Source organism: Somniosus microcephalus, chromosome 32, assembly GCF_052327205.1.
Source record: "Somniosus microcephalus isolate GS21.2 chromosome 32, FLI_Smic_1.0, whole genome shotgun sequence".
NCBI classification, from domain to species: Eukaryota; Metazoa; Chordata; class Chondrichthyes; order Squaliformes; family Somniosidae; genus Somniosus; species Somniosus microcephalus.
Genome location: NC_141018.1, coordinates 40,109,245 through 40,134,559, shown reverse-complemented (window position 1 = coordinate 40,134,559; position 25,315 = coordinate 40,109,245). Strand labels below are relative to the sequence as shown.

At 47.6% G+C, this 25,315-nt stretch overlaps 1 protein-coding gene across 3 annotated transcripts in view; it reads right to left on the bottom strand.

The window, feature by feature from the left end:
* Positions 1-4,095: 4,095 nt before the first annotated feature.
* The window catches only part of trpm1a (transient receptor potential cation channel, subfamily M, member 1a), a 71,192-nt gene continuing 49,972 nt past the window's right edge, over positions 4,096-25,315 (bottom strand). For 2 of the 3 annotated variants that reach the window (XM_085972478.1, XM_085972477.1), the window contains 11 exons: positions 24,988-25,216; positions 24,331-24,450; positions 22,634-22,765; positions 20,670-20,798; positions 15,845-16,096; positions 13,021-13,195; positions 10,754-10,774; positions 8,887-9,031; positions 7,755-7,945; positions 7,475-7,607; positions 4,096-6,942 (listed from right to left, as the gene is read on the bottom strand). In XM_085972478.1, coding sequence (XP_085828604.1) covers positions 5,655-6,942; positions 7,475-7,607; positions 7,755-7,945; positions 8,887-9,031; positions 10,754-10,774; positions 13,021-13,195; positions 15,845-16,096; positions 20,670-20,798; positions 22,634-22,765; positions 24,331-24,450; positions 24,988-25,216 — 2,815 coding nt within the window. In that variant the 3' untranslated portion in view covers positions 4,096-5,654. Of the gene's footprint in view, positions 6,943-7,474; positions 7,608-7,754; positions 7,946-8,886; positions 9,032-10,753; positions 10,775-13,020; positions 13,196-15,844; positions 16,097-20,669; positions 20,799-22,633; positions 22,766-24,330; positions 24,451-24,987; positions 25,217-25,315 lie in introns of those variants that run through there. The other variant, XM_085972479.1, reaches the window with a different exon arrangement.

The following is a 25,315-nucleotide window of genomic DNA, read 5'->3' as shown; positions in this document are numbered from 1 at the left end:
AGGATAATGAAACAGTTTGGGTGGAGGTAAGGAATAATAAGGGGAAAAAAACACTAGTGGGCGTAGTCTATAGGCCTCCGAACAGTTGCAACTCTGTTGGACGGAGTATCAATCAGTGTAATGAAATCTGTTTGTCTTGATCCTGTATTCGTTTTGCACTCATGTATATTACCCTCCCCCACTGTGTATCGTTTCACTTCCTCTTTCCCGACTGTAAGGATATCAGCAAATAGTGATGATATTTGTCTGTGTTTGATTACTTATGCCTTACAGCATATTTGTCTGTGTTTTTGATTACTTGTGCCTGACCAGCAGAGGTCATGTGAGAGACAAGCAGTCCAGAGGAGTTTTACTTTCAGTTTGATTCTAGCTGCATCACAGCATAGTGTGTTCTGTAAAAAGCTGTAGAAAGTCATGAACAAGACTTTAGATTAAACAACATTCTCTTTCAGAAATGAGTCTTTATTGAACCCAAAAAGAAATCAAAACACCGACTAACCTGGGAGGTTCCAGGTCTTGGCTCTTGGCTCCGCCCCTGACTTCTCTTACATAAAGATCCCAGGATCTGTATGACTCATTCCTGTGAACCAGTCGGCGTGTTGAGATGTTAGCTCTGATCTTAGTGATTAAAAGCCAACTTGTTTAAGTCTATAACTTCTAGTTTTGTGGTTATTGAAGGCCCATCAATCAGGAAATAGTTGACGCTTGTAATAAGGGAGCATCTATAATTATGGGGGATTTTAACTATCATATTAATTGGACAAATCAAATTGGGCAGGGCTGCCTTGAGGAGGAGTTCATTGAGTGTATTAGGGATGGGTTTCTTGAGCAGTATGTAACTGAACCAACCAGGGGGCAAGCAACCTTAGATCTCGTCCTGTGTAACGAGACAGGATTAATTAAAAATGTCCTAGTAAAGGATCCCCTTGGAATGAGTGACCATAACATGGTTGAATTCCATATTCAATTAGAGGGTGAGAAGGTTGGATCTCAAACAAGCATGCTAAGCTTAAATAAAGGAGACTATGAAGGTATGAGAGCGGAATTGAGTAGAGTGGATTGGGAAAATAGATTAAAGGGTAAGACGATACATGATCAGTGGTGTACATTTAAGGAGTTATTTTACAACTTCCAAAAAATATATATTCCACTGAGAAGAAAAGGGTGTAAAAGAAAAGACAGCCATCCGTGGCGAAGTAAAGAAATTAAGGATAGTATTCGACTAAAAACAAGGGCATATAAGGTAGCCAAATCTAGTGGGAGGATAGAGGATTGGGAAAACTTTAAAAGACAGCAAAAAATAACAAAAGGATTGATTAAGAAAGGGAAGATAGATTATGAAAGTAAATTGGCAAAAAATATAAAAACAGATAGTAAGAGTTTTTATAGTTATATAAAAAGAAAAAGGGTGGCTAAAGTAAATGTTGGTCCCTTAGAGGATGAGACCGGGAAATTAATGGTGGGAAATATGGAGATGGCAAAAACACTGAATGAATATTTTGTATCAGTCTTTACAGTAGAAGACACTAAGAATATCCTAACACTGGACAAACAGGGGGCTATAGGGGGGGAGGAGCTAAACACGTTCAAAATCACTAAGGAAGTGGTACTCGGTAAAATAATGGGACTCAAGGCGGATAAATCACCTGGACCTGATGGCTTACATCCTAGGGTCTTGAGGGAAGTGGCGGTAGGGATTATGGATGCATTGGTAATAATTTTCCAAAACTCCCTGGACTCAGCAAAGGTCCCGGCAGACTGGAAAACTGCTTATGTAACGCCCTTATTTAAAAAGGGCAGTAGACAGAAGGCTGGAAACTATAGACCGGTTAGCCTAACATCTGTGGTAGGTAAAATATTGGAGTCCATTATTAAGGAGACAGTAACAGGACATTTGGATAATCATAATTTAATAGGACAAAGTCAGCATGGTTTTATGAAGGGGAAGTCATGTTTGACAAATTTGCTGGAGTTCTTTGAGGAAGTAACATATAGGGTGGATAAAGGGGAACCAGTGAATGTAGTGTATTTAGACTTCCAAAAGGCATTTGACAAGGTGCCACACAAAAGATTATTGCTTAAGATAAAAAATCACGGGATTGGGGGTAATATTCTGGCATGGATAGAGGATTGGCTATCTAACAGAAGGCAGAGAGTTGGGATAAATGGTTCATTCTCGGACTGGCAATCAGTAACTAGTGGTGTTCCACAGGGGTCAGTGCTGGGTCCCCAACTCTTTACAATCTATATTAACGATTTGGAGGAGGGGGCCGAGTGTAACATATCAAAGTTTGCAGATGATACTAAGATGGGAGGGAAAGTAGTGAGTAAGGAGGACATAAAAAACCTGCAAGGGGACATAGACAGGCTAAGTAAGTGGGCAGAGATTTGGCAGATGGAATACAATACTGGAAAGTGTGAGGTTATGCACTTTGGCAGGAAAAATCATAGAGCAAGTTATTATCTTAATGGCAAGAAACTGGAAAGTACTGAAGTACAAAGGGATCTGGGGGTCCTGGTGCACGAAACTCAAAAGGTTAGTATGCAGGTGCAGCAAGTGATTAAGAAGGCCAATGGAATGTTGGCTTTCATTGCTAGGGGGATAGAATATAAAAATAGGGAGGTATTGCTTCAGTTGTACAAGGTATTGGGGAGACCTCACCTGGAATACTGCATACAGATTTGGTGTCCATACTTAAGAAAAGACATACTCGGTTAATCCTGGGGATGAGGGGATGGACATATGAGGAGAGGTTGAGTAGATTGGGACTCTACTCATTGGAGTTCAGAAGAATGAGAGGCGATCTTATTGAAACATATAAGATTGTGAAGGGGTTGGATCGGGTGGATGCGGGGAGGATTTTCCCGATGATGGGTGAAACTAGAACTAGGGGGCATAGTCTTAGAATAAGGGGCTGCTCTTTCAAAACTGAGATGAGGAGGAACTACTTCACTCAGAGGGTGGTAGGTCCATGGAATATGCTGCCCCAAAAAGCTGTAGAAGCTACATCATTACATAAATTTAAAACAGAAATAAACAGTTTCCTAGAAGTAAAGGGAATTAAGGGTTACCGGGAGCGGGCAGGAATTTGGACATGAGTCTAGGTTCGGATCGGTCATGGCCCTGTGGGTAGCGGAGCGGGCCCAGGGGCCGTGTAGCCTGATCCTGCTCCTATTTCATGTGTCTAATTCTGATAGATTCAGGAGATGGTTCTGTGATAGTGGATTGGCGGTTAGGATCAGATCAGCCATGATCTTATTGAATGGCGGAGCAGGCTCGAGGGGCCGATTGGCCTACTCCTGCTCCTATTTCTTACGTTCTTATGTAACTCCACTCACCCGTGAACCCCACTCGCTGAGCGCCACTCACTGAACCCCACCCACCCGTGAACCCCACCCACCGAACTCCACCCACCCGTGAACCCCACCCACCCGTGAACCCCACTCGCTGAGCCCCACTCACCGAACTCCACCCACCCGTGAACCCCACTCGCTGAGCCCCACTCGCTGAGCGCCACCCACCCGTGAACCCCACTCGCTGAGCGCCACTCACTGAACTCCACCCACCCGTGAACCCCACTCGCTGAGCCCCACTCGCTGAGCGCCACCCACCCGTGAACCCCACTCGCTGAGCGCCACTCACTGAACCCCACCCACCCGTGAACCCCACTCGCTGAGCGCCACTCACTGAACCCCACCCACCCGTGAACCCCACTCGCTGAGCGCCACTCACTGAACTCCACCCACCCGTGAACCCCACTCGCTGAGCCCCACTCACCGAACTCCACCCACCCGTGAACCCCACTCGCTGAGCCCCACTCGCTGAGCCCCACTCACCGAACTCCACCCACCCGTGAACCCCACTCGCTGAGCCCCACTCACTGAACTCCACTCACCCGTGAACCCCACCCACCCGTGAACCCCACTCGCTGAGCGCCACTCACTGAACTCCACCCACCCGTGAACACGACCCACCATGAAAATCATCAGGACATCAATCCAGAATCACAATCACAGTTCAGATAAATACTGTTTACATACAGGAGTTGGGGGGGGGGGGGGGGGGGAGGGGGTTAAAAAAAGACAAAGAATTCATTCATAATAAACCCAACATTTTTATTACTGTTGTATTCCAAGAAAATCCCACTTCAAAAGTACTGACTAAAAACATGAGAAAAGGTGTATTTTAATGTGACAGTAAGCAGGGATCTCAAACATGAAAAAGATAAGACAAGTACTTCAAGCCATTCAGCACATTGCAGAAAGTTGCCAGGACATTTTAAACCCACAGATTTGGCAACAGCAAATTCATTGCATAAAGAGCAGCGAGCTCAGAGTGACGACTGCTGGACAGCAGGGTCCAGTGTCTGAAGTGGGCGAGAGTTACTGATAAGTCTAATGGTTACAGCACATTGCTAGTTAACGCTCAGTATCTGCAGCAGTGGAATCAGGGTTTATGAATGTATTTTGGAAATAAAATGAGTGAGTACTCCACCATCAGTGTGATTATTAAATTAAAAACAGTATCAGCAGTTTAATTTTCATCCTGAAGGAAGGAATCCTGAGGTAGAATAATTCCCTTTGAGCTGAGTGTTTAGTAACTGGTTCACTCGATTCTTGTAGGTTATGACACAGTTCAAGTTAACCTGACTGAGCGGATATAATTTCTCACGTCTAAGAGGACAACGTTCCCTTACCATTAGCACGGGATCTAGGCTACAATACCTGTGGATAAATTTACAAAATAGTGTGTGACTGAACTGGAGGATGCAGGAAAAGTCCCAGCACTTTCAAAACTCGACACCATCCAGGACAAAGCAGCCCACTTGATTGGCACCCCATCCACCACCTTAAACATTCACTCCCTCCACCACCGGCGTACCGTGGCTGAAGTGTGTACCATCTACAAGATGCATTGCAGCAACTCGCCAAGGCTTCTTCGACAGCACCTCCCAAACCCGCGACCTCTTCCACCTAGAAGGACAAGGGCAGCAGGCGCATCACCTCCAAGTCACACACCATCCTGACTTGGAAATATATCGGCCGTTCCTTCATCGTCGCTGGGTCAAAATCCTGGAACTCCCTCCCTAACAGCACTGTGGGAGTACCTTCACCACACCGACTGCAGCGGTTCAAGGCGGCAGCTCACCACCACCTTCTCAAGGGGCAATTAGGGATGGGCAATAAATGCTGGCCCTGCCAGTGACGCCCACATCCCAGGAATTAATTAACATTTTTTTAAAAAGTCACTGTCTAAGCTCATAGATGAATGGCCACTTGGGGACTATCAGGGGGTCTTGTACCTGCCCCACAGCAAGGGTCAGCGTCTTTAGGGGAAGGAGAGAAATTGGTGAGAAAAAGAGACTAAGGAATTTTAAAAGCTGTGGTGAGCGTAGTGCACTAAAGACCACAGAAGGCAGTTGAGGCCAATTCATTAAATATATTCAAGAAGGTGTTAAATATATTTCTTAAGGCTAAAGGGATCAAGGGATATGGGGAGAAGGCAGGGACAGGGTACTGAATTTGGATGATCAGCCATGATCTCATTGAATGGCGGAGTGGGCTCGAGGGGCCGAATGGCCTACTCCTGCTCCTATCTTCTATGTTTCTATAACAATCAGGACTTTGAGTAACAGGAGGCTGAAGGAAATCGTTTAGCAAAATGTCTCGGTGGATTTCTTCTTCTGGCCTGCTACTCGGCTGCTGTCTGTCCGCCGGGGGTCCCCACACACCTGCCGGGGGTCCCCACACACCTGCCGGGGGTCCCCACACACTTGCTGCAGGTCCTTTGTGCTGAACGCTTGTTTCGGCTTGTCGAAGCTTTCTCCCATCATGGGAATTGTTTTCCTGTTCTGTCCATGAAGACTCTTTGACCTCGGGGAGATGAATCTATCTGGTGCGACTGTTAGAAAGTTTTCACACTTTGGGACTGTTCTCGGCCCCTCTGCTCTAGGTGTGGGGGAAGCGGAGACACCGCTCCCAGTGTCATCCTCTGCGTCTGTCAGCTGCTGCTTTTGTTCTGCCAGAGTCTCCGGAGAAGACGGTAACGTTTGGCGAGTGGCTTCTTCCACCGTCACTTGTTCTTCAGGCACATTCTTACGAAACTTGCGCTCGCGCTGAATGGCGCATTCTGGGGTGTTTGCAGAACGAACATGGTCCATAATATAGCCACAGTCAGAACTCCAGCCTCCTGGCCCAAATATGACACTTCTAGCCTTTACCACTGTGGTCTGGCACGCGGCATGCGTCTGTGGAGGAAAGTAGCTCGCCGCTATGGACTTCTCTAAGGGAAACGAGAAGCAAGCCTCCAACTTCGTTCGTGCTTCAGTTACAGATTTCCCATTAAACCCAGCTTCTGCTGCACGCAGGAACCTTTGATAATTAGTTTCCTCTTTCGTCTTCAGTGGGCTCTGACAGCCATCAGAGGAAGAAACAAAGATATCCAGACAGGAGTTGAAGCTCCGGGGGTCTTGTGTGACTCCCAGCCTTTGGCTGCTTTCCCTCAGTCCGCGGGAGCTGGCGAATTGACGGAGCCCAAACTGATGCTTTGGCGGCATGTTAATTTTCTGTTCCACAAGTTCCTTTTCGTCTCTCAGCGTCATAGAGGAATAACGCTTCCTGCGAGATCCCATCAAAGGAGACATTAGGCCCACGCTGTCTTCAAAGGTTGGGTCATCTCCATCCATGTGGAAGCGATACATGCTCGTTGCCTCAGTGCTGTTCTGTCTGATCAGGTAGGCAGCATCACATTCTGAAGGGCATCTCGAGTGATTGTGGGTCAGCTCTGCCTTATCTATACCCGCCAGCTTTTCCATCGCATTGACCATGCGGCCACTGAATTCCTCCAGTTGGGCCAATCGAATATCAACAGTTTGGAGTGAAGCTTTCATGAAATGTTCCCTCTCATTCACTTCCTCCAAACGCATTGACATATTCTCCACCCTGAAATGTCGAGGGAAGAATTTATCAGATAAATAGATCAAGTTTCTTAATGAAGACCATAACTGAAATGACACTCACTTTGAAATTGCTTGTATTCCCTTAAATATAGAAGAGGCATAACCTTAAAATTAGAGCCAGGCCATTCAGGAGTGATGTCAGGAAGCACTTTTTCACACAAAGGGCAGTGGAAATCTGGGACTCTCTCCCCCAAAAAGCTGTTGAGGTTGGGGGTCAATTGAAAATTTCAAAAAACTGAGATGAATAGATTTTTGTTTGGCAAGGGTGTTACAGAACCAAGGTAGGTAGATGCAGTTGAGATACAGATCAGCCATGATCTAATTAAATGACAGAACAGGCTCAAGGACTGAATGGCCTCCTTCTGTTCCTATCTTCCTAATACTCGGAGAATCGTGGGCTGTCCTGTGCAGAAGCAGGAACTCCAGGCAGTGTGTCTGGAACAGAATGTGACACACATTGAAAAGTTACAAGATTCTACGAACAATGGGCCAGTCCAACAGAGCGGACAACCCACCTTTCGGTTGTGATTCGAATGCGCTCGTCATTCGATGATTGCTCTCGGTCTTCCTTCTGTGTGAAGTACTGTTCCACACACTGCTCCTCAAACACCTGCAGTTTCTTCAACTCTTCCTCACTAAGGATTAGTTCTGTCACAAGGAAGGGGAAGTAAGATTATTCATACATACACAGTAAGACAATGCAAGTAATGTTGCTGGGGTTGAGGAAAGGGAGTGGGGGGGGTTAGGGACGGAGGGGGTCGGGGGAGTGGGGTATCAGTACAGTAGTGCACACACTTAGTCCCCGATCCCGTTCATCCACCTCCTTGTTATTCCTACGCCAGCATTGCCGTGTGATCATGGACAGGTAACTGAAGACAATGAGCGGCGGAGGGAAGACCGGCCTTTCATGGAATGTTAAGATCAGCTGGTAGCGCTGGAACTTCCACACTTGGTTCGAGATGGAGATCACCTCCAGGAAAGTGTTGCTGCAGGACAGAGGACATCTCGGTCAGCAAACCCGTAGCAAGAAATCTGAGCGAAGGTCAGGGTCCAAAGCCCAGGGGAGAAGCAGGGGCCGGGAAGAGAAGGAGGGGAGAAGAGAGGAGGGGAGAAGAGGGGAGGGAGGTGAGGTGGAGGGAGGTGAGGTGACGGGAGGGAGGCAAGGGGGAGGGGAGGGGAGGAGGCGATGGGGAGAGGAGGGAGGGAGGCAAGGAGAGGGAGGGCAGGTGAGGGGGAGGCGAGGGGAGGGAGGTGAGGGGGAGGCGAGGGAGGGAGGGGGGGAGGCGAGGGAGGGAGGGAGGCGAGGGAGGGAGGCGAGGGGAGGGAGGGCAGGTGAGGGGGAGGAGAGGGAGGGCAGGTGAGGGGGAGGAGAGGGAGGGCAGGTGAGGGGGAGGCGAGGGGAGGGAGGTGAGGGGGAGGTGAGGGAGGGAGGGAGGGAGGGAGGGAGGCGAGGGAGGGAGGCGAGGGGAGGGAGGGCAGGTGAGGGGGAGGCGAGGGGAGGGAGGTGAGGGGGAGGCGAGGGGAGGGAGGGAGGGAGGAGGGGAGGCGATGGGGAGGGGAGGGAGCCGAGGGGGAGGGGAGGGAGGGCGAGGGGGAGGGAGGGCGAGGGGAAGCGGAGGGAGGGCGAGGGGGAGCGGAGGGAGGGGTCCCACAGTGTTAAGACCCCGGGTAAGAATGAAGTGAAGTAGGAAACAATGTAATGAGCCTGAATTTCACCCAGTGAGGATGAGGCGATGAAGAGCGGGTAAAACAAGATTATTGGAGCTTCGAAGGAATGTTCACAGGAGCACCGATCAAAGAAAACCACAGGAGACAGCAGCAGGTAAATTAGCAGCTCCAAAGGGGCAGATTATAATCCCCAGTTTGTCTAAAGCACCAGTTCCTACAGGGTTACAAGGGTGAACACGTTGACTGTTCTGATCCTTACTTGAAGACAGCGATCAGCAGATTTACGAGGAGGATGTTGGCGACCAGCAGGTAACAGGCCATGATGGCGGGAATAATCCAGGCCCCCGGGATACAGGGAGGGAGACGCTTCCCATCGTCATCAAACAGGTTGTCTCCGCACGGAGCTAGAGGAAAACACACTCTCAGTTTGATAGAAACAAGGAATAACGTGAGGAGCCGACCCCGAGCTCCATCCCCAACCCCGGGCCCGAGCTCCACCCCCCGACCCCGGGCCCGAGCTCCACCCCTCGACCCCCGGGCCCGAGCTCCACCCCCCGACCCCGAGCTCCACCCCCCAACCCCCGGGCCCGAGCTCCACCCCCCAACCCCGGGCCCGAGCTCCACCCCCCGACCCCGGGCCCGAGCTCCACCCCCCGACCCCGGGCCCGAGCTCCATCCCTCGACCCCCGGGCCCGAGCTCCACCCCCCGACCCCGAGCTCCACCCCCCAACCCCCGGGCCCGAGCTCCACCCCCCGACCCCGAGCTCCACCCCCGACCCCGGGCCCGAGCTCCACCCCTCAACCCCCGGGCCCGAGCTCCACCCCCCGACCCCGAGCTCCACCCCCCAACCCCCGGGCCCGAGCTCCACCCCCCGACCCCGGGCCCGAGCTCCACCCCTCGACCCCCGGGCCCGAGCTCCACCCCCCGACCCCGAGCTCCACCCCCCGACCCCGGGCTCCATTCCCCCGACCCCGGGCTCCATTCCCCCGACCCCGGGCTCCATTCCCCCGACCCCGAGCTCCATTCACTCTCCGTGATTCCAGCCCACAGATTCTGTTCTCCCTCGTTGTTTGGGAAACCAGGGAGGTGAGCCCACGTCTGACTATCGTGTGACCAAGGCACAGAATGTGGGGGTACACTGGGGTGGATGTGGGGGTACAGGGGTGTGGGGGTATATCGGGGGATGTGGGGGTACGGGGGGGATGTGAGGGTATGGGGGGGATGTGAGGGGTACAGGGGGGGATGTGGGGGTACACAGGGGGATATGGGGGTACAGAGGTACGGGGGGATGCGAGGGTATGGGGGTACGGGGGGGATGTGAGGGTACGGGGGGGGGCACGGGGGGGGTGGGGGGGCACGGGGGGATGTGGGGGTACACAGGGGGATGTGGGGGATGGGGGTACAGAGGTATGGGGGTACGGGGGGATGTGAGGGTACAGGGGGATGTGAGGGTACAGGGGGATTTGGGGGCATGGGGGTACAGAGGTATGGGGGTACGGGGGGGGGGATGTGAGGGGTACAAGGGGGGGATGTGGGGGTACGGGGGGGATGTGGGGGTACACACTGACCCTCTGCACCCGAGGTCACCCCTTTTAATCCTCTTTTATATTTTATTGCTGCACACGGGACATACAACTGAAAAGTCTCAGTTAAAGGCTGGCCGGATTATATCCAGCACATATGATGTGGGCGTGGCTGGATGAAGTAGCCTGCCTGGAGCGAGGAGTCCGCACGTTTACTCATGAACAGCATCTCCTGAGCTGCTCACACATTGTGGCTGAATGTCACAGAAAACTGAGGCTCAGTAGAACCCATGAGGCAATTACATCATCTGTGCCATTGTCTTTAACATAACAAGCGTATACACGGACAGATCCTCATGGCTGGGCTGGGCTGGGCTGTCACCCCTGGAGCAGCTTTAATCACTCCTGTGGCTGGGGAACTCCAGCCCATTAGGATCAAACGAAGCCCAATAATCAACAGTTAAAGGCTGGGAGGATTATATTCAGCCTTTGTGACTGGAGAACAGAATCACAAACCCAGATACTACACTTCACCATCAAACCACACCCACAGTACCACCAAACTACCTGCCTCCCCAGCAGTATATGTGTTTCACACTTACGATTAATTTCCATGGCGTAAACTAGTGTAAGATTCCATCGAGGTACAGCAGAAATGAAGGAAACAAAACAGGACAATGAGAGCAAACCTCCTCACACATCGTAAGCAAGAATTCCTGGCACAAATATTTTACAGAGAGGTCAGGCCAGGGAAACTCAGACAGCAAAGACTGAATCAAACACCGACACGCTCTCGCTCTCCAGTACACGCTCAAATTATCATCTGCTTTATCCTGAAGATTGATAGCACGACCTCACTCTCCATGACTAGAAAGCAAACTAGACGTGGCAGGTGATTGTTCGACACAACTATCTGGAGCTAATGTAAAAAGTTCCATAGATTTCCACATGTGAAGTATTTTCCTCTTCGTTGCTGTGAAATTGTTGTATAAAATGTGCAGTCAGGTTTTGGGCCCCACTTTCCAATATAAAATAATGCGTCTTTCAAACAACAACAACTTGCCTTTAACATATAGTAAAACATCCCAATACACTTCACAGGAGCATTATCAAACAAAATTTGACACCGAACCACATAAGATGATATTAGGGCAGATGAACTAAAGCTTGGTTGAAGAGCTAGGTTTTAAGGAGCGTCTTAAAGGAGGAGAGAGAGGCGGAGAGGGTTAGGGAGGGAATTCCAGAGCTTAGCTGGAATTAGGACAATGGGAATTGGAGGCGCGTAGAGATCTCAGAGGATTGTAGGGCTGGAAGAGGTTACAGAGATAAGGAGGGGCGAGGCCATGGGGGGATTTAAAAACAAGGATGATAATCGAGGCATTGCTCAACTGGGAGCCAATGTGAACACAGAGGATGAGGGTGAACGGGACTTGGTGCGAATTTGGATACGGCAAGCAGATTTTTGGATGAGGTTGCGAACAGTGTGGTTCAGCCTCAGACAGATGTTAGGGAGAGGGATGGAGTCGGTGGCTCGGGAACGGAGTTTGTGGTGGGGACCGAAAACAATGGCTTCGGTCTTCTCAATATTTAATTGGAGAAAATTTCTGCTCTTCCAGTACTGGATGTCGGACAAGCAGTCTGACAATTTAGAGACCGTGGAGGGGTCGAGAGAGGTGGCGGCAAGGTAGAGCTGGGTGTCGTCAGTGTACATGTGGAAACTGATGCTGTTTTCGGATGATGTCGCAAAGGGGCAACATGTAGATGAGAAATAGGAGGGGCCCAGGATAGATCCTTGGGGGACTCCAGAGGTAATGGTGTGGGAGCGGGAAGAGAAGCCATTGCAGGTGATTCTCTGGCTACGATTAGATAGATAAGAATGGAACCAGGTGAGTGCATCTCCACCCAGCTGAACGATGGTGGAGAGGCATTGGAGAACAGTGTCAAAGGCTGCAGACAGATCGAGAAGGACGAGGTGAGATAGTTTAGCACGCTCAGTCACATAGGATGTCATTTGTGACTTTGATGAGAGCCGTTTCAGTACTGTGGCAGGGGCCTGAACAATGCCAGTTTGCCGATCCCTGCTGGTTAATGGGCTGTGACTCACTTCAACATTCCCAACGACATTGCCGCAATTGGTCATTGTCGCAATTTCTGAAAATGAAGACCTGCATTGTCCTTTCTCCGAATGAAGCAGTAGATTGACCATTATGCTGTTTGATATCAGGAGATAAAGGCTACTCAATCTGTACTTCCCTTATTCTTGTTTATGGAAAATTCATTCCTTGTCCTTCAACAGGCTAGTCTCCTGGAGCTGGTAACCAGTTAGATTTGAACAGTCTGTCAATAACTTGATTTATTTAATGAAGCTCTAACTCCCTGATGCTTGACTGATCAGATATCACGGCTCAGCACAGACCAGGAGAGGGCCAGTTTGAGAACTGTGCTGTGCTGAGTTAGCCACCCCCAGCCAGGCTGGCTCATGTACAGTACAATTGGCTTCAGCTTTGGTCTCAAGGCTCAGGTGGGTTCCTGCTCCTGATCTCCGTCCAGTCACCCCCGCAGTCAGTGCGCATATGCGAATGTCGGAGGAGGATAGGATCAGGTTTGGGGGTGATGCCCCCCATATCCTGGGTCAGTTACTAGAGCGCAATTGGCGCCCGTGGAACTGTACCCCAACTGGGGTCAGCACCTTCAGGAAAGGGTGGGAGGGAATGGGCTGGATTAATGGGGCTGCCTGCTGCATGTCGGGATGTTACTGGTTCAGGTACGAATGGTGGCAGTAACCGCTTGGCATCAGCCTGGCTGCTTTAGAACCGATCATCTGCCCAAGAAACAGGAAGCAGAGTCTTACTATAAATTCTAGCCTTACGGTCTATCTGATCCGCAAACACCTCTCCATAGATCATCCAGTACGGCATGTAGAAAATGTTCCGGACTAATCTCCAGGAGGGCTCCTCATCCGGGTGTAGAATCGCCTGTCTCGACACTCCGAAACTCATCAGGATCACCAGCATAATGACAACAAAGTACAGCATGTCGACCATCTGTAACAGAGCGGTTAAAACCCAGTCCGTCAACGACAAAGATCATATTACAGACCACAGCACACAGCCCGGGGTCAGCGCACAACTTTTAATCAATTTCTTCATCTCTTTTTCCGATACTCATCTGACCTCAGAACTAAACTCTGACCCTGCATTTTGACAAAATGCGAGTGTTGATTTGGACTATTTCTGTATTGCATTTTATATGATTTGACATAGACAGGGTAAATATAATACAGCATTGACTTCAGTTAGCGTTACATTTAAAGGGCCCCCTATCTCTCTAGGACGGGGCTGCAGGAGTGCAGAGCAGTAGCCACGACATAAAACTGACCAGATGCATCTGCAGATTCAATGAGGGTCACTAGCTTTCGTTATTGGTGCCACTGCCTGGTGTCAGAAACTAGTTGGGTGGAAGATGCTTCACTGCTGAGCAGTCGGTCTTTGAAACGTTCATGTATATAAAAATGCAGATAATGTAAACTGATTAATTCTTCATCTCTGATTGCCAAACTATCAAAGTCGATGAATGAAATGAAGGCAGTAAACATGCAAACTGTTAATACGTGGCCTTTGCATGGATGACAATTTTTTTTTTTAAAGACCATGGTGTCTGAGCTTGGCAGAGAGACAGGTCATTATTCAAAGGTCTTTAGTCTAGAATATATATTGCAGACTTCAATTCTTTAATAACTTCAGTTCAGTACAATTAATTTATGATGATGAACACTGTTCGGCTAACATAGAAACCGTGTTACTCACCAATGACGTTGCATTGGGAAGTCTGCAAAAGATTGTTTCATCCCAAAGCCTTGCAGGTTATCAGATTGCAGAAGAAATATGTTCTAAATAGAACATTTTAACCCCTTATGGATCCATTTTATCTGTATTAAGTATTGCACTAACAATTTCTTACTGGCTTACTGTTTCTGTATAATTACCTTCATTGCAAATAAATGACACACTGGTTTTAGCCTGGACGTAATGGTTTGATAGTGCGATATTTACCATGTTAGAGTAGACAGGGGAATGTGATGGACTTCCAACACAATCTCTCGTGTGTTATATGCAATTAAGGGGTAATTGTTAGTTCTGTGACATGCTATCCCACTCATGTCACATAGGCTTTTTCCCATAGGAGCCTTGGCCTGTTTCTAGAAACATTGCCATGAATTGAAGTTTGTTGATAGCCTGAGGCGTAGCAGAGAGTTCTGTGTGTAACATACAATTGAGGCTTTTATCTGAACTCATTGCTATACACAGAGAGCCAAGAAAAACAACTCAAGAATCCTTCAAAGAACCTTTTTATATGGAACGCAAAGCAGGTTCCCTTTAAGTAGGACCAGATGGAGCAGCAATTCCTTTCAAATTCATGGAATTAAAATCATATCCATAAAATTCCTTCAGGAAACTATTGTGCAATGTTTGAATATTAAGCAGAGAACTTCCTTGCCTGACCTGTTTTAAAAGATTCCGTAGATGGTCATTTAATTTCAGAGGCACTTGCTGCATCTCTTGTGCATTTTATTTATACTTAATGTATTTATTGTATATTACACCCAAAGAATACCGTACTGTTAGAGGCGGGCCCGCAGAGGGAACAGGAACAGAGTCAGTCAATGGGAGCCGACATCATTACTCTCCTTACAAATGGCAAAATGTATGCTGCCTGACCTGCTGTATTCCCAGCATTTTCTGTTTATATTTCATTGCACTCATTGTTTGGTCACTCGATCTTCCAGAGTTTATTTCAGTACTTTCCATTTCCGATACTGTCATCTTTCCCCCCCACCCCACACCCACCACCCCCAACACCATAACCCCGGGAAAGATACCGAGCCAGTCCCACCCCTCTGCTGATCAACGTCTGTAACCAGTTGGTGGTGATTAGTGGCTTCTGCTCATATTCTCCCAGGCACAGGAATTCAGACCCTTGGAAACTAGGATCTACAAATCCTGCAATAGAGATTTAAACCCCCTGCACAACCTGCTTTTATACAGTGATACTCCCACAGAAAAACACCTCAGAATGTTTGACAAGGGGAGAGGAAGACGGTGAGCAGGAGACAGGAAGGAAGTAAGGGGCGGGAACCAAGATACAGCCCAGAGATTTAAGGTCTTTTGAAAGGAGGAGACTGTGTGATCTATGGAGAGTCCAACAACAGGCAGAGAGACCAGCAGCTAATGGTGGAACGGAGGACACAGGGAACTAGAAGTATTCGGGAGTGTAGGACAGGGGTTGTGACATGGCTGCAGAAGGTCACAAAAGTTTAGCAGAGCGAGACCTCAAAAGGAATTGAAAATTAGGATGTGGAGCTTGATTTGAGGAACTGGGAGCCCGTGGCATTTGGCAGGTGGCTGTGCTGGACTCTGTGGGAGAGGAAGCCCGGGCACAGAGTTCTGTCAGGGTGCAGGTGAGGAGAGTGTCCAAGGTGTCATTCCTTGAGGAAATGAGGATGCTCCTGAAAGGGTCAGTTCCAGATAGAGGTGGGAATACGCGGCCCCTCCTACCCTCTCCGCCACACATTAAAACTCAATCCCCTTCATTCTGATTCTGCCTGAACTTTCACTGGAATGTAGAGTAGGTGAGAAGCGGCAGCCAGTTCCAAATCCCTGGGGCCTGTGTCACAGGTGTGCGGCCTCACTTACCATCTTCCCAATCATCATCACATAGGGTCCCAGGTACTTGTTGACGCCGAAGATGTCGAGGACACGGATGTACCAGATGATAATGTCCACACAGTAGATTACCCGACCATAGCTCATGTAGGGCTGTCTCTGCAGCCGCAGCAACACGCCACAGCTGAAGATGGCGATCGCCACCATGTCAGTGATGTTCCAGTACTCCTGCATCCACACCGTCACCTTCTGCTTCAGTTTACTCGGCTCCGACATTAGGATCTAAATAAAAAATTATTAAATTAATAAGGATGGACTTTGTCACAACTCAATAGTCACAAATATGTCTTCTGAATTGGACTTCCTGTACACTGGTGCGGTCTTTGATGCGATAGGTCCAGGTAGAGAAGGAGCGTGTGTATCCCAGAGTACACACATAAGAACATAAGAAATAGGAGCAGGAGTAGGCCAATCGGCCCCTCGAGCCTGCTCCGCCATTCAATAAGATCATGGCTGATCTGATCCTAACCGCCAATCCACTTTCACAGAACCATCTCCTGAATTGAACAGAATTAGACACACGAAATAGGAGCAGGATCAGGCTACACGGCCCCTGGGCCCGCTCCGCTACCCACAGGGCCATGACCGATCCGAACCTAGACTCATGTCCAAATTCCTGCCCGCTCCCCGTAACCCTTAATTCCCTTTACTTCTAGGAAACTGTTTATTTCTGTTTTAAATTTATGTAATGATGTAGCTTCTACAGCTTTTTGGGGCAGCATATTCCATGGACCTACCACCCTCTGAGTGAAGTAGTTCCTCCTCATCTCAGTTTTGAAAGAGCAGCCCCTTATTCTAAGACTATGCCCCCTAGTTCTAGTTTCACCCATCATCGGGAACATCCTCCCCGCATCCACCCGATCCAACCCCTTCACAATCTTATATGTTTCAATAAGATCGCCTCTCATTCTTCTGAACTCCAATGAGTAGAGTCCCAATCTACTCAACCTCTCCTCATATGTCCATCCCCTCATCCCCGGGATTAACCGAGTGAACCTTCTTTGTACTGACTCGAGAGCAAGTATGTCCTTTCTTAAGTATGGACACCAAAACTGTACGCAGTATTCCAGATGTGGTCTCCCCAATACCTTGTACAACTGAAGCAATACCTCCCTATTTTTATATTCTATCCCCCTAGCAATGAAAGCCAACATTCCATTGGCCTTCTTAATCACTTGCTGCACCTGCATACTAACCTTTTGAGTTTCGTGCACCAGGACCCCCAGATCCCTTTGTACTTCAGTACTTTCCAGTTTCTTGCCATTAAGATAATAACTTGCTCTACGATTTTTCCTGCCAAAGTGCATAACCTCACACTTTCCAGTATTGTATTCCATCTGCCAAATCTCTGCCCACTTACTTAGCCTGTCTATGTCCCCTTGCAGGTTTTTTATGTCCTCCTCACTCACTACTTTCCCTCCCATCTTAGTATCAGCTGCAAACTTTGATATGTTACACTCGGTCCCCTCCTCCAAATCGTTAATATAGATTGTAAAGAGTTGGGGACCCAGCACTGACCCCTGTGGAACACCACTAGTTACTGATTGCCAGTCCGAGAATGAACCATTTATCCCAACTCTCTGCCTTCTGTTAGATAGCCAATCCTCTATCCATGCCAGAATATTACCCCCAATCCTGTGATTTTTTATCTTAAGCAATAATCTTTTGTGTGGCACCTTGTCAAATGCTTTTTGGAAGTCGAAATACACTACATCCACTGGTTCCCCTTTATCCACCCTATATGTTACTTCCTCAAAGAACTCCAGCAAATTTGTCAAACATGACTTCCCCTTCATAAAACCATGCTGACTTTGTCCTATTAAATTATGATTATCCAAATGTCCTGTTACTGTCTCCTTAATAATGGACTCCAAAATTTTACCTACCACAGATGTTAGGCTAACCGGTCTATAGTTTCCAGCCTTCTGTCTACTGCCCTTTTTAAATAAGGGCGTTACATTAGCAGTTTTCCAGTCTGCCGGGACCTTTGCCGAGTCCAGGGAGTTTTGGAAAATTATTACCAATGCATCCACAATCCCTACCGCCACTTCCCTCAAGACCCTAGGATGTAAGCCATCAGGTCCAGGTGATTTATCCGCCTTGAGTCCCATTATTTTACCGAGTACCACTTCCTTAGTGATTTTGATCGTGTTTAGCTCCTCCCCCCCATAGCCCCCTGTTTGTCCAGTGTTGGGATATTCTTAGTGTCTTCTACTGTAAAGACTGATACAAAATATTCATTCAGTGTTTTTGCCATCTCCATATTTCCCACCATTAATTTCCCGGTCTCATCCTCTAAGGGACCAACATTTACTTTAGCCGCCCTTTTTCTTTTTATATAACTATAAAAATTCTTACTATCTGTTTTTATATTTTTTGCTAATTTACTTTCATAATCTATCTTCCCTTTCTTAATCAATCTTTTTGTTATTTTTTGCTGTCTTTTAAAGTTTTCCCAATCCTCTATCCTCCCACTAGATTTGGCTACCTTATATGCCCTTGTTTTTAGTCGAATACTATCCTTAATTTCTTTACTTCGCCACAGATGGCTGTCTTTTCTTTTACACCCTTTTCTTCTCAGTGGAATATATATTTTTTGGAAGTTGTAAAATAACTCCTTAAATGTACACCACTGATCATGTATCGTCTTACCCTTTAATCTATTTTCCCAATCCACTCTACTCAATTCCGCTCTCATACCTTCATAGTCTCCTTTATTCAAGCTTAGCACGCTTGTTTGAGATCCAACCTTTTCACCCTCTAATTGAATATGGAATTCAACCATGTTATGGTCACTCATTCCAAGGGGATCCTTTACCAGGACATTTTTAATTAATCCTGTCTCGTTACACAGGACCAGATCTAAGGTTGCTTGCCCCCTGGTCGGTTCAGTTACATATTGCTCAAGAAACCCATCCCTAATACACTCAATGAACTCATCCTCAAGGCAGCCCTGCCCAATTTGATTTGTCCACTTAATATGATAGTTAAAATCCCCCATAATTATAGATGTTCCCTTATTACAAGCCTCAATTATTTCCTGATTGATACTCCGTCCAACAGGGTTGCCACTGTTCGGAGGCCCATAGACTATGCCCACTAGTGTTTTTTTCCCCTTATTATTCCTTACCTCCACCCAAACTGTTTCATCATCCTGATCTTTTGACCCAATATCATTTCTCTGTATTACAGTGATTCCTTCCTTTATTAACATAGCCACCCCACCTCCCCTTCCTTCCTGCCTGTCCTTCCTGATCGTTAAATAACCTGGTATGTTTAATTCCCAGGCATTGTCACCCTGCAGCCATGTTTCTGTAATGGCCACAAGATCATACCCATATGTAGTTATTTGTGCCATTAACTCGTCTATTTTGTTACGAATGCTACGTGCATTCAGATAGAGAACTTTCAAATATGTTTTGTGACACTTAGTTCCTGCTTTTGCCCTTTTTATTACTTTACCTTTTACTCCATACCTTCTGCCCCTTCCTGACACGCTCTGGTTTTCAATTTCCCCACTGCTACCTAAGTCTATGACCTTCTCTGTTGTCATTTTTATTATTTGCTCTCTAGGAACCTCCCGCCCACTAGTTAGTTTAAAGCCCTCTCTACAGCCCTAGTTATATGATCCGCCAGGACTCTAGTCCCAGCACTGGCCAAGTGAAGCCCGTCCCAACGGAACAGCTCCCTCCTGCCCCAGTACTGGTGCCAGTGTCCCAGAAAGCAAAACCCATTTCTCCCACACCAGTCTTTGAGCCACGCATTTAACTCTCTAATTTTATTTGTCCTAGCCAAATTTGCTCGTGGCTCAGGTAATAATCCAGAGATTATTACCCTTGTGGTTCTGCTTTTTAATTTGGCCCCTAGCTGCTCAAACTCCCTCAGCAGAACCTCCTTCCTTGTCCTATCTATGTCATTGGTACCAACATGGACCACGACAACTGGGTCCTCCCCCTCCCACTCCAAGTTTCTCTCCAGTCCAGAGGAGATGTCCTTAACCCTGGCACCGGGCAGGCAACACAGCCTTCGGGACTCTCGCTCTCGGCTGCAAAGAACTCTATCTATCCCCCTAACGATACTATCCCCTACCACTACAACATTTCTTTTAACTCCCCCCACTTGAATGGCCCCCCCGCTCCACGGTGCTGTGGCCAGGTTGCTCATCCTCCCCGCAGTCCCTGTTCCCATCCTCACAGGGAGTAAGAGCCTCGAACCTGTTGGACAAGTGCAAGGGCTGCGGCTCCTCCAACACTACTTCCTGGATCCCCGTACCTGCCTCACTTCTAGTCACACCATCCTGACCCTGGCCACGGACTACATCTGAATTAATTAATCTAATTGGTGTGGATCCCTCGTGATACACAGAGTCCAGGTAACTCTCCCCCTCCCTGATGCGTCTCAGTGTTTGAAGCTCGGATTCAGCTCTTCAACACGGAGCCGGAATTCCTCGAGCAGCCAACACTTACTGCAAATGTGATCACCGTGAGCATGGGTGGGACAGGCGTGTCCTCAGCCATTTTAATCAATGGCCTCGGACATACAGCAAATTAGTGGAATATTGAAGTCCAGAATGAAGGCTTGGCAGAGAGGAGAGTGAATGAAGCCCTTAGTCAATCGACAGTCACTGACCTTCCCCATGATCCCCGACCTTCCCCATGGTCCGCGACCTTCCTCGTTTTGCACACACTCATGTTAAGATTTGATGGAGAGGAACAGCGGTCTCCATTTTGGGGACACCCTTGGTTAAAGGTCAGGGGTCAGATTTGAAAGTTATTGAAGTCTTTGGCTCCCTTACCTCCCTGATTTTCTCAATGGCCAGCATTAAGATGTACGAGATGAGAATCCACTCCGCAATCGAGGGCAAGCCATCCATCTTCACCAGAATTACATAGTTGTAAAGCAGCAAGTACGCGAGATAGGCCATCTGTCAAAGAATGGAATCGAGCCATCTGAAGGATTATCACATAGTCTCTAATATTTATTAACACACAAAATGGATCTGTAATTTCACAGAGTGTGTAAGGGCCAGTAATCGTACAGAGTGTATTTGCAGGGCTATGGGGAAAGAGCGGGGGAGTGGGGATAATTGGATAGCTCTTTCAAAGAGCCAGCAGAGGCACAATGGGCCAAATTACCTCCTTTCTGTGTTGTACGATTCAATGATTCTATGTAGGATCTGTATTTGTACAGAGTGTGTAAGGCAGAATTTCAAAAGATCACAGTTCAAAGTTTAGGATATAAAATGATTAGCAGAAGAAGGGGTCATTCGGGTCAAACAAGCCCATCCCTTTCTGATAGATTAACATTACATTGGATTTCATCGGATATACGGCACAGAAACAGGCCATTCGGCCCAACCAGTCCATGCCGGCGTTTATGCTCCACTCGAGCCTCCTCCTGTCTTTCCTCATCTAACTCTGCCAGCGTAACCCTCTACTCCCTTCTTCCTCATATGCTTATCCAGACTTCCCTTATCTAGCATCTATAATATTCACTTCAACCACTCCCTGTGGTAGCGAGTTCCACATTCTCACTACTCTCTGGGTAAAGAAGTTCCTTCTGAACTCCCCATTTGATTTCTTGGTGACTATCTTATATTGATGGCCTCTAGTTATGCTCTTCCCCACAGGTGGAAACATTCTCTCTCTATCCACTCTATCAAAACCTTTCATAATTTTAAAGACCTCTATTAGGTCACCCCTCAGCCTTTTTTCAAGAGAAAAGAGACCCAGCCTGTTCATCCTTTCCTGATATGTATACCCTCGCATTTCTGGTGTCATCCTTGTAAATCTTCTCTGCACCCTCTCCAGTGCCTCTATATCCTTTTTATAATCTGGTGACCAGAATTGTACACAGTACTCCAAGTGTGGTCTAACCAAGGTTCGATACAGGTTTAGCATAACTTCCCCACTTTTCAATTCTATTCCTCTAGAAATAAACCCTAGTGCCTGGTTTGCTTTTTTTATGGCCTTGTTAACCTGTGTCGACACATTCAGTGATTTGTGTATTTGTACTCCGAGATCCCTTTGCTCTTCTACCCCACCCAGATTTGTATTTTCCAAGTAATAAGTGACCTCCTTATTTTCCTACCATAATGTAATACCTCACATTTATCTGTGTTGAATTTCACTTGCCAATTATTTGCCCGTTCTGCAAGTTTATTTATGTCTCCCTGTAATTTGTTGCAGTCCTCCTCAGTATTGATTATCCCCCCGCAATTTGATGTCATCTGCAAATTTAGAAATTGTGTTTTTTAATTCCGACATCTAGATCTTTAATATAAATTGTGAACAGCAGTGGTCCCAGCACTGATCCTTGTGGAACACCACTACCCACCTTCTGCCACTGTGAATAGCTACCCTTTACCCCTCCTCTCTGCTTTCTGTCTTGAAGTCAGCTAGCTAGCTATCCATTCTGCTACTTGTCCCCTGAATCCACATGCACTGACCTTCCCCATAGCCTCAATCCCACTTCCCATATCCTCAATATCATAACATCTTACAGCACAGGAGGCCATTCGGCCCACTGCGCCTGTGCCGGCTCTTTGAAAGAGCCATCCAACTAGTCCCACTCCCCTGCTCTTTCCCCATAAGCTCTGCAAATTTTTCCCCTTCAAGTATTTATCCAATTCCCTTTTGCAATATATCCCCATATCCCTCAATTCCGTCTCTCAGTGATAATGAGCATTTTATCTGCCTTGGGCCGGGTGTAATCACTGCCTTAATACTGTCACAGGACGGGCAATACGATGGAACTTACCGTGTGGAACCAGAATTTAACAATGGGTGCGTTATAGAACTCGTATATCTTCTTTCCAATCGGGATACTCCTGTGATTTTCCATCCCGTCTTCCTCATCCCCTTTTCTGGAAACAGCCTCAGCGTTTGCATCCTGAAATAAGGGAACAGCATCTTACACGGAGAGTAAAGTCAACATGGATTTACAAAAGGTAAATCGTGCTTGACTAATCTACTGGAATTTTTTGAGGATGTAACTGGTAGAATAGATAAGGGAGAACCAGTGGATGTGGTGTATTTGGATTTTCAGAAGGTTCGATAAGGTCCCGCATAAGAGACAAGCGTGCAAAGTTAAAGCACATGGAATTGGGGGTAAGGTACTGACTTGGATAGAAAACTGGTTGGCAGACAGGAAGCAAAGAGTTGGAATAAAATTTTCCGAGTGGAAGGCAGTGACTAGTGGGGTACCGCAGGGATCGGTGCTAGGACCCCAGTTATTCACAATATATATTGATGATCTAGACGAGGGAACTCGATGTAATATCTCCAAGTTTGCAGATGACACAAAGCTGGGTGGGCGTGTGTGCTGTGAGGAGGATGCAGAGAAACTCCTGTACGTTTTGGACAGGTTGGGCGATATGGCAGATGCAGTATAATGTGGATAAATGCGAGGTTATCCACTTTGGTGGCAAAAACAGGAAGGCAGATTATCTGAACGGCAATAGATTGGGAAAAGGGGAAGTGCAATGAGACCTGGGTGTCCTTGTGCACCAGTCGCTGAAGGTAAGCATGCAGGTGCAGCAGGCGGTTAAGAAGGCAAATGGTATGTTGGCCTTCATAGCGAGAGGATTCAAGTACAGGAGCAAGGATGTCTTGCTGCAGTTGTACAGGGCCTTGGTGAGACCACACCTTGAGTATTGTGTGCAGTTTTGGGCACCTTATCGGAGGAAGGATGTTCTTGCCATAGAGGGAGTGCAGCGAAGATTCACCAGACTGATACCTGGGATGGCAGGAATGACATATGAAGAGAGATTGGGTCAATTAGGCTTATATTCGCTGGAGTTTAGAAGAATGAGAGGGGATCACATTGAAACTTCTAAAATTCTAACAGGACTAGACAAACTAGATGGAGGAAGGCTGTTCCCGATGGCGGGGGAGTCCAGAACCAGGGGTCACAGTCTAAGGATAAGGGGTAAGCCATTTAGGACTGAGATGAGGGGGAATTTCTTCACCCAGAGAGTGGTGAACCTGTGGAATTCTCTACCACAGAAGACAGTTGAGGCCAATTCATTAAATATATTCACGAAGGAGTTAGATATATTTCTTAAGGCTAAGGGGATCAAGGGATATGGGGAGAAGGCAGGGGCAGGGTACTGAATTTGAATGATCAGCCATGATCGCATTGAATGGCGGAGCAGGCTCGAGGGGCCGAATGGCCTACTCCTGCTCCTATCTTCTATGTTTCTATGTAGTACTGCGCACCTGGCCAGTATAGCTCCCGCCGGGCCGGTACAGCTCCCGCCTAGTTGGCACTCCACTACCCCACATCGGACAGTGCACTCCTAGTCAGTCCCATGCCTAGCAGTTCATTCACCTGCTATAACTCTGCCTTTTCCTGTTTTAGCTTTTTATATCAAATTTCGTAAGTTGTCCCCCCAACCTCCCATCCCCGCCTGACCTCCCTCCTCCCCTGACCCCACCCGACCTTTGCCTACTTACATTGTCCTCCTCCTTCTCTTTTCCCTGGTCATTGTCCCCAGTTGCTTCATACGACAAATCGTCACTGCCTTTAAACTCCAGGAAGAGAATGGTGGGCGGGAATATGATTCCCAACATAATCTGACAGGAGATCACAACAGTGTGTTAGTAAATTAGATTCAGAATGAAAGTGTAATCACAAGACAGATCTGCTTTATTTTATAGACACATATGTTTCCGATAAAGGTTATTAGATCCTGAATTAGAATTGTAGCTGACCTTATAACACTCGCAGTTTAATTGCACTTTTGACAGTAACAATCCCCTGAAGTACGTGTGTGTGCAAGGCGCTATATAAATGAAAGTTCTTTCTGTCTATACAGCGCCTTTCACCACTTCAGGACGTCCAAAAGCGCTTTACAGCCAATGAAGTACTTTTTGAAGTGTGGTCACTGTTGTAATGTAGGAAACGCACCAGGCAATTTGTGCACAGCAAGCTCCCACAAACAGCAACAACAACTTGAATTTACATAGTGCCTTTCATAGAAAAACGTCCCAAGGTGTTTCATGGTGGCGCTATCGAAAAGGAAAATGACAAGCTAACATAATTAGATTTTGAAAAGATGAATTGTTTGTATTGACAGATTATGATTTAAGCAGTAACTGCGAGAGCCGCACCTGAAGGCCGGGGTTTTTGCGCATGTGAAGACGGCCCATCCACATGTCGGTCAGCAGCATCTGGCTGCAGGTGTGCGCGATGAAGTCCCGGTGTTTGGCGGTCACTGCCAGCTTCAGGCAGGTCGAGTTGCTCCAGTTCTTCAGCTCGTAGGTCAGGAGTTTCATGGCCACCTGCTCGTCGTGTTTGTATGACTGGTCCAGCAAGTCAACAGCAAGCTGGCCAAAGTCCCTTCAAACAGAGAGAGAGTCAACTGGGAGAGATGGAAAGGGAAGAGAATCTAACACAGAGACACAACCGAGCTGGCCACACGTTCTCGTCCAATTTTAG